At 42.6% G+C, this 9,410-nt stretch overlaps 1 protein-coding gene across 2 annotated transcripts; it reads left to right on the plus strand.

The window, feature by feature from the left end:
* Positions 1-4,576: 4,576 nt before the first annotated feature.
* On the plus strand, positions 4,577-8,768 carry dmrt2a (doublesex and mab-3 related transcription factor 2a). 2 transcript variants are annotated; one of them, XM_047590882.1, is made up of 4 exons: positions 4,577-4,741; positions 5,380-5,793; positions 6,926-7,028; positions 7,336-8,768. In XM_047590882.1, the coding sequence occupies exons 2-4, from the start codon at positions 5,419-5,421 to the stop codon at positions 8,454-8,456; spliced, it is 1,599 nt and encodes a 532-aa protein (XP_047446838.1). In that variant the 5' UTR covers positions 4,577-4,741; positions 5,380-5,418; the 3' UTR covers positions 8,457-8,768. The 2 variants fall into 2 exon arrangements, with proteins under 2 accessions (XP_047446838.1, XP_047446836.1); XM_047590880.1 differs by having other exon boundaries at positions 4,578-4,745.
* Positions 8,769-9,410: the final 642 nt, after the last annotated feature.

Below are 9,410 nucleotides of genomic sequence, written 5' to 3' on the forward strand. Positions count from 1 at the left end.
AACAGTAAAAGGGGTACAATTTTTTAAATATCTAAATAGTTAAGATTCAATCAAACGCCAAACTGAGAGGGTCGGTCTTGAGTTTGCCTTTAAAAATATCAGACAAATGAAGGTGTGAGGTGACTTTTATTGTCCAAAGCTTTGTTGTGGTTGATTAATTCATAATAAAGACGTTGCAGAAGGACAAATAAAAGCTGTAATAATAATCTGAAGAGACTGAGGATGCTCCTGTTTAGTGGCTGCAGTCTGCCACCCTGTGGACAACAGGGGAATGTCAGGCTTTAAATCTAAAGGCCTCTGTAGTAATCTAGGGACTTTATTGTTTGCTAGCAGACATTTATTTTCCTAAAAATAATACATTTATGTGCAGGAACAAGTGAAACCATGATTAATTTAAATATCCAGGAAAAAAATAATAACTATTTCACACGTGCATTACAATAATTTAAGTTGTTTAATGGAGAGGGGAAACTGAATTAGTTTCACAAGTTTTACAAGATATAAGTTGCATAAAAATAATTACTGAAACTTTTTGGACTTGAATATAGGTTTTTGTTTCTTTCTGCAGATGAAATGTCCATAAATGGATCAGTGTCTTCTACAATGAGGCCGAGAGTCTGGACTGTGATGCAGATAAAAGTGAGAAACTGTGGACGTGACTTGTGTCCAGCAGCTGTAGGACACGTCCTCCTGTTTGTTGCACATTAGCCGCGAGAGGTCGAGGTGTCAGGGCCCTTCAGACAGAGACAAATGCCGCTCCGCCTGGTTTTCTATTCAGCCGCATGTGTTGTCGGTCCATCAGAGGCTAATTAACATAACAGGATCCCCAGTGATCCCACACTGCTCTTCTGCCTATACACGGCTCCTGTTACCGTTTACGGCCGGCACAGCGGGGCGCTTCCAACAAGATGCTGCTGTTTCAATCAGGCCCGAAAGTAAACCGGACAGACAGCGTGTGAGAAAGTGTCCATCTTTAACTCCAGGCTGTTTCCACAATAATAATAACAAAGGATCAAATGCACATGAAGCTGTATCTAAAATGTGTCCCATAAACAACATGCATTAAATAATGTTCAAGGCTTTTTATTGTCACACGAGTCACATGAAAAAGGAACAAAAAATAACTCTCATAAAGATCAGTAAAAGCTAAATACATTTAAACAATCTCAAAGCACAGATAAAGGTAGAGCTGCAGCTGGTGTAAAGTGGGTATTAACAAATAAATATGTGTGTAAATCTGCTGATATTGCACATGCATGAAAGAGATATATACATTTTACAGGTCGGCTACACTTCCCCAATACTCAAAGAGGATCCCTGGAACATGTTGCCTGGTTATGACCATTCTCCTCAGTAATACCCCAAATCCACACCAGCATCCCTGAATCCTGTGCACTTACAGATGCCCTGGACACTTTAAAAACACTGGAAGTCCTTCTAGGAGGAGCTCTGCGAAGAAACTCCTGATAGATCCCAGACCGCGCCAAGAGCCCCCAAACCTACGTGGATCCGGATTTCCCCGGAGCATCTATAGCTCTTGTTTTAAGATCAGCATTTGCTACTTCAATAAAGTTTGAAATGTGTATTTAAAGACCTCTGGAGGCTCGTAGTCAATTCCTGGATCCCTCGAAGCCCCCCAGCGATATTTCATTTCAAGGATTCCACTGAAATGAACTGTCCGCTTCTAAACTTCTAAAAAGATGTCTGGATTTGTTCTGAGGACGTTTAAAGCGCGCCTGGATCTCCAGGCTGGACGTTTACTGGAAAAGCTTTATGAAGCCATAGATTCTTGCAAAGACTAATAACAGACTCGATCCCTGGAAACTCCACAGGAATCAATGGAGCCTCTAAACATTTCAAAAGGATTGAACATTTTGGTTTAAATGATGCACAGAATCCAGATTTTACCTTAAACACACCTTAGTACCTAGATACCAGACCGTGCTAAGTATCACGTCACCATATCTGGATCTCATTCAAGGATCCACGAGCCCCCTGAACTGTGCAAAATCTCCCATCACTGGAAACACCTTTAGCCTTTAGCTCCACCAGTTTAGAGTCTGAAGTCACATTTAAGGACTTGAAAACCCTCCACAGCATCTTATGATGTTCTGGGAATCTTTAGAATTCCTCAGAGATTCCCGGAACATGTTTCCTCTTTTCAGTATATCACAGATTCATTTAAAGATCCAGACATAAAAGTCCTATAGCTGCTATTTTAAGAGACAAAAACTTTAAAGACTTTCACTCAAATTTGAGTTTATTCTCATATGTTCAGTAAAAACTGTAGTTTAGAGCATCCAGTGAAATTCGTACTTTGCAGGTCTCCCTTACTATAAATAAAAGATAATAATAATGAGAAGTCTGTTAAATTAAAAATATAAAAAGGTTAAACCCTGAGTTTTGTTTTATGCTACAGGTACGGTCAGTGAGATGTTGAATCGACTCGTGACAGGCTGCACAATCCTTCAGTGAAGCCTGGAATCGATTTAGGGATTTCTGGAAACTCCTCAAAGATCCACGGATAATCTCCAAAAACCCTCCAAAGATTTAGAGAAGCGGGGGATTCCCTTCCAAGAAAACCTGGAATCACCTTGAAATTCACCCTGAGATCCACTGGAAAACTGGAGCAACATACACACGACCTGGAATTCCTGTGAAAAAACCTCTGGAAACACATTCAGTGGCCCCTGGATGTCCCCCCTCCCTCCCTCCCTCCCCACGCTGCCTGCCCTTAATGAGCAGCGGACACAGACAACACATTTCACCTGGAGGGTCCGGCCCTGCGTGGATCCTCCGCTCCGACCGTCCAGCCCACTCCCTCTCCCTCTCCACATCAAAGCATTCCTGGGGTGGAAAGCGGCCGCCCCCGGGGGTGTCTGCCCGTAACCTCCGTAATAAATTAAGACGAAGTGGCAAATAAAGCTGCACCTGCAGGCCTGACGTCTTCACCTTCAACACATGGAGGACGCGTTAAGAGTCGGTGTCCTGATCTGAGGAGGGGAAGAAAAAAAAAAAAAGATGATGCGCCTCTGCATCAAAACGAAACGGTGACGTTTAAATAAATACCTGCGTTGAGCTTTATTGTCATATAGAGAAAAGGGCCTGACAATAATTATTAAGAATATTCTCACAATAACTTGGATGAAAAATAAAAAATTTAAATAAACAAATTACAACAGACTTAATTTTAATCTTATATATAAAGTTGGGACTTTTTTTTAATTGTCCTTTTGACTTTTGACTCAATTTATAAAAGACGCGTTGAAGGCCTGTGTGACGTAATGTATTGTTTTACTGTTTACACCGTCCAGTAAATTAGACTGAGTAAATGTGTTTTTCTGTTGTTTTTGTTTTGACTTTGAATCCGCGAACAACGAGACAAACCTGGAAAGTTGTCGACAGCCTTCTTTTCTAAATCGAGGACTCACACCCAGAGATATGAATAAATAAATACATAGATAGATAAATAAATAAAACTAATTGTCTGAAGTTCATTCCACCGAAATAAACACAAATAAAACCTCCTGAACATAAAATATATTTTATCTATTTACTATTATTTCCTGATAAAGTTGTAATTGGCATTAAATAACGAGGAGGAATATGTGACAATAAATAAATAGAAGCTTAGTTTTATTAATGGTTGGTCAAAGAAAGCGGCTCTGTTGACTGAATTAATTTGGGCTCAAGGTTACGTTGGGTTTATTATTTACGCTGACGTGGAGCTTTTTTTTTTTCTTCACCAGGTGTGATTGTTGTGAAAACACTAATAATCCGTGTGTGATATTCCCATGGGAAGGTTTAAAACAACAACAGCTTAATCATCAACTTCCCGTTCCTTATTTAGTGTGATGCAAAAAAAAAAAGAAAAAAGAAAAAAATAATCACTTATTCATATGAATTAAAAACTAAGCAGAAATATTACCTGTGTCTAATTAAGGCTCGGTGATACTTTCTAGACTTTATATCTGGTAATCTTTTAAGGTTCAAGGTTCTCTGTATCATCCCCGGTGGAGCGAATGGTTTTACAGGAAGCAGTGAAACAACAACAGACAACAACACAATAAATGTTCTAAAATACATGAAATACAAAAGAAAAAAACTCACAACAACTTAGGACAGTTATGATATATGTAATAATTAACTGTTTTGACCTTTCAACTGTAAAATATTGATTTATTTTTATTCATAAAAGACAAACCAAGAATTTAGAGCATAAGTAAACTACACCAATTATCTTATATTTTTAAATACTTCGCTCGACAAAACAAGGGAAAGTAGCTGTGGTGTGAAATGTGCTTTGTTAATTAAATTAACGCCCTGTAGATAAACGACCAGACTCTAGAAGCGTTTTCTATTGTTTTTTTCTTTTTCTTTTTTTTTCTACTGCCTCCATCGGCTTTTATTCCTGGAAAGTGAAAATCCAAATATAATCAAATTAGGCCAGTGTTTACTACCAGGGCCCCGCCCAGTGGAGGAACAGCTCCGCGTCCCATTGGTCGATGCGCTGTTTGGGAAGCGGCCAATCGGAGGGCGGAGAGCGCGGCCGGCCGAGGTTCATAGGAGCGTCTCTCCGTGCGTCTCCTTCCAGAGGACGGCTGGATGCGTTCAGGGACCGAGCCCTCAGTCACTCAGTCAGTCAGTCAGCCCATCAATTAGCAGCCAATTAGCCCCGAGCTGGAGTCCGGACATCGGGCATCGTTCATCACAGCGAGAACTACGAGGTCTTTCACACTGTGTAGGTAAACTCAACCCCTTCCTTGAGCTATTTTTTTTTTTTTTTTTTTTGCTTTAAACTAGACGCCCCGAGGAGCTCCGCAGTGAGAGTAATAACTATATATGCAAAAGAGTTTATAGGCATTACAGTTTTACTTTAAAGCGAGAAGAAATGACCGAACGTATTGTTAATAAAAATGTTGGACTTGCTATCATGTGGTTTGTTTTCGTTTCCAATAAGTTCCTATTTGTTTCGTATTTTAGTTTAATATTTAAGTTTATCATCTGCAGCGACCAGAGAAGGAGTTTACAGATATCCTGTCTGGATAGTTTTTCTTTTTTTTTTTTTTTTGGAGAGAACTTTCTAGATTTTCACTAAGATTCTTCTCTTTCCTGATTTTATTCAGGGCTCACGTATGTAGGAATTTCAACCAAATATTAAAAATATTTCAAGAAAACTTCACACACGTGCTTAATGGAATAATATTATAACCATAGCTAGTAAATTTGTTATTTATTTTCAGGGTGGAGCAGAATTAGGCGAAACTAAACTATTTCCTTAAAGTGAAAGTTGAGAAGAGAAAAAAAAGTAAATTGCGGCCTAATCATTTTTGAAAGTTTCGTTTCGAGTCTAATTGCTCATTTGCTATTTTTCTCCAGGCATAAACTGGGTGCGAAGCGGTGGAGACAGAGGGAGAAATGTCGGACAACGGCGGGTGCGACTTTGAAATCGACGTGGAAAGTCTGGAGACGGAGAGCGACGACCTGGCGGACTCCTCCAGCCGCCCCGGCTCGGCTCCGCTCGGCCCCGGCGCCTCCGAGGACGACGGAGACGGGCTGAAGGACGACGGCGACAAGCCGGGCCCCAGCGGCTTGTGCTCGGGCGACCAGAGGAAGCTGAGCCGGACGCCGAAGTGCGCACGGTGCCGCAACCACGGCGTGGTGTCCTGCCTGAAGGGCCACAAGCGCTTCTGCCGCTGGAGGGACTGCCAGTGCGCAAACTGCCTGTTGGTGGTGGAGAGGCAGCGGGTGATGGCGGCTCAGGTGGCCCTGAGGAGGCAGCAAGCCACGGAGGTAGGCCTGGTGTTTGTGCGTTTGAGATTATCACAAAAAAAAAGAAACTTGTCACCACATCATTGAAAGGTGGAATCAGCTGAGTCATACAAACGTCAGCTGCAGTCAAATTTTGAGTATGTGTTAGGACGTGGCCTCAGACTCCGTCAAAGGGATTCCCAGAAAGCTTTTGTTATTTACTCAGTGAATCTGTGACTCACCAGAGACTCAGTGACTGGAAAATCAGAGTCATCCCCTTCTTTCACTGCACACGTAAAATTCACTGTTTGATTCTGCCCACATGGGCACTGCGAGAAAAGTAGTTCCCCCTGATTCCCCAGCCTCACGTGTGACATGTGGTCTTTGACAAACAGCAGCTGAATGTAAAGCTGCTTTAGTTTATTTGAGCTTCACTGTAATTAAAAAAAGAGAAAATGCTGAAATATTTCTTCTTTTTTATTTAAATTCACCACAACAGTTCTACCTGAAAAAAAAAATCTAGCATTACCTTTTAATTAATTTATTTTTTTCCCACCAAAATGAAACACTGAGCTTGTGGACGTGGTTAGTTTTGTGTTCAGTTGCGTCACTGATCAGATAAAAGTGAGGGTTCACTGTTTACTGCCACCTCTTTGTTTCACAAATGCAAAGCGGTTCTCACTCATCAGCGGCTCGGGAACATGTTCGTGGTTCTTGTCTAAATCTCAGAGGGTAACTTCACACTGTTTGCCCTTAAAGTTACTCTTTTTATTCCTCTTCTTATACACGCATCCGTAAAAAAATATGTCCCAGCTTTATGGACATGCATACGTTTGAGAATTTAATTATGAAGGCAAATTGCAACACAATTTGTTTATTGCATATGTTGGTAACTATTACTATTAGACGACATCCATTCAGGAGTGTTTAGAAAATAAAAGTGGTTTATAGTGGAATTTCTTCCTTTCATTTCTGTGGCTTTAAAATACCAAAAAAAAATTGTTAAAAGTTGACGCACACCGTCATATTTTAAGTGGATTATTACGAAGGCTCATATTATCCAAACACGAAAGCAACTTGGGCTTTGAGCTGTGACAAAACCAGATATTATTCAAGGATCGAGAGAAGCGGCACAAGCTTAAAAGTGTGTATTTTTGTTTTCTCCGTGTCTCAGGACAAGAAAGGAATATCTGGGAAACAGATCCCCGCAGAGAGGAGGACGATATATCAGCGGCACATTCGACCGTCCACCATGCTCGCCAAGAGCATCCTCGAAGGTAAAAAAGACGCAAGACGTTTTATCTGTTTGCACTTGGATTCTGAACTTCGGCACCGTCTCTTTTTCTTTGTCTCACTTTGATAAAACCTCCTTTAAATTCATGGCAGAGCTTAGAATTAACTTTTTCCTTTATCTTCAAAACAAGGAGCTTGAGACATTTGTCAGGTCACTAATCAAACACTAATTCATTCAGTTTGACTAGTATTTAGTTATAAACTGAGCTCATTTCTGCAGACCCGTAATTTGAAAACTCCCTGAATGTAGTAAAGTTTAATTAAATGTTTTTATTTTTCTTCTGTTGGCAGGATACCGCCCGATGCCGTCTGATCCGTTCCTGGCAGCCAACACGTCTCTTCCACCGCCGCTGAGCGACCGCATGAGGAAGAGGAGGGCCTTCGCCGACAAGGAGCTGGAAACCATCATGCTGGAGCGGGAGTACAAAGAGCGGGAGCTGATGGAGAGCAACCAGGCGGCCTCGGGCCCGCTCCTCTTCCCCAACGGCATGGTCCACCACGGCGCCGAGTACAACTCGTACAAGACGGCCTACTCACCGGCGGCGCCTCAGGTCGAGCCGCAGCCCAAGGAGATGTGCAACTTCCTCGGCCCCAACTGCCTGGACCTGACCATGCAGTACCCCGCCGGCTCGGCCAACGTCGAGCTCATCTCGTCCAACGTCAGCGTGGCCACCACCTACCGCCACTACCCGCTGCAGCCGTCGCGGAGCGGCTTCATGATGTGGCCGCGCGGCGCCGCCGCCGCCAACCTGGGCGACGCTCTCCTCTACCAGCAGTGCCTGTTCAACGCCACGGCCGTGCAGAACATGAAGCCGGGGGCCGTGTGGGAGCCCAAAGCGATGCCCGCGGAGAGCCAGCCGCCGGAGCAGGAGGCCGCGGCCGCTCTCGCCGCCAAGCTGGAAGGATCCCGAGCTGCCGCCGCCCTGCAGGACTCGCCCGACCCTCAGCGGGCCGACCCGAAGCCTCCCGGCGTCACCCAGGTGGGGCAGAGGGAGTGCTCGGCCTTCTCTCCGCCCAAAAGGAGCTTCGGACAATCGTTCCTCGGCAACCCTCAGTCCCAAAACTCCAGCCAAGTCCTAAACAGGCTGAACAAGGACAACGCTAGGCTTTCCATGAAACTGAACTCTTTTCACTCCCTCATCCAGCACTCGCTGAGTGAAAAAAGCGGCGCCGGGTCCGGCTCAGAGCTCAGAGCGCCGTACTGCAAAGAGCTCATAGAGGAGGCGGCCCGCAAGTTCAGGGAAGGATCTGCCAAGGACATACAGGCTGTGAAGCTTCACAAAGACAGGTACGCCAAAGACTTTCTGTCCAAACCCGTGGGGACCAAGATGGCATCCAGTGAGTCGCTGTCGTTTTCCGTGGAGGCCATACTGAAACGACCCACGCCTGCCATGAGTCGAGCATTCCACTAATTTCCATTAAGTGCCTTTTTTTTTTTTATTATTATTATTATTTTATTCTTGCACTATAATAATCAGGTTTGTCTCAGTAAGAGTTCAGCTCCACTTATGGTTTTGGGCTCCAACAGAAACTTAAAAACACAGGCACTACGTCTGAAAAATGGACCAGTCTGAAATGATTTCCTCTGTAATATTTATGTACAGTATATTATATTTTACACGTGCATGTTTTTAATAACTTTATTGTGTAGAGTATTTAAACCGCCTCCCGATGTTTTCCTCATGTCAATAAACTTTGTAAGACTTAAACTCTTTTCGTAAAAAGTCTCGGATTTCATTTCGCGTTTAGGTCGTGACGCGTTTAGCTGTGGAAAGGTTTTTGTTTAGGTCAGAAGTTAATGAATAAATGAATAATGAATAAATACCAAGCAGCCAGGTACAGGTCAGAGCCGCAATTACACATAAACCAAAAAGAGAAAACACACAATTATATATTATTACTGAAATGGATTTAGTGAAATTAACTTTATGTTACAAAAAAAATGATTTAAAAAATATATAAATAAGCCGATTATTAATATTTCTGGGCATATTAAAATAAAATAGATTTTAGTTCAATTCATTCAAAGTCGCCTTGAGTAAAATTAATTTTACGGATTTTAGTCTCAAGAGCTTTTACAGATCGTTCGGTTGCACTACATTCATAGTAACCCGACAATTATTCAATGTGCAAAATAAACTACAGCTGCAAACACAGCCTGACTCAAAATAAAAAAAATATGCATTTTTCAAAATTTTGTCATGGATTAAAATCCAATGTGGCTGTGACAGAGCGGATACAGACTAACTTCACTCTTCAGGGGCTGAAACATGATATCAGCTCATAAATCTGTGAGCAGCAGCATCATCTCGTGCTTTCAAGATGACTTTCTCCACTCATTCCTGTCCAGTTACGGCCTCTCGGTG

Source organism: Mugil cephalus, chromosome 8 (genome assembly GCF_022458985.1).
Source record: "Mugil cephalus isolate CIBA_MC_2020 chromosome 8, CIBA_Mcephalus_1.1, whole genome shotgun sequence".
NCBI classification, from domain to species: domain Eukaryota; kingdom Metazoa; phylum Chordata; class Actinopteri; order Mugiliformes; family Mugilidae; genus Mugil; species Mugil cephalus.

What these genes read in the sequence shown, in the direction of transcription:
- dmrt2a (XM_047590882.1), top strand. Translation starts at nt 5,419, where the DNA reads ATGTCGGACAACGGCGGGTGCGACTTTGAAATCGACGTGGAAAGTCTG. An exon ending in GGAGGCAGCAAGCCACGGAG is followed by an intron (nt 5,794 to 6,925) that starts GTAGGCCTGGTG and finishes TCCGTGTCTCAG; the next exon opens with GACAAGAAAGGAATATCTGG. An exon ending in CGCCAAGAGCATCCTCGAAG is followed by an intron (nt 7,029 to 7,335) that starts GTAAAAAAGACG and finishes TTCTGTTGGCAG; the next exon opens with GATACCGCCCGATGCCGTCT.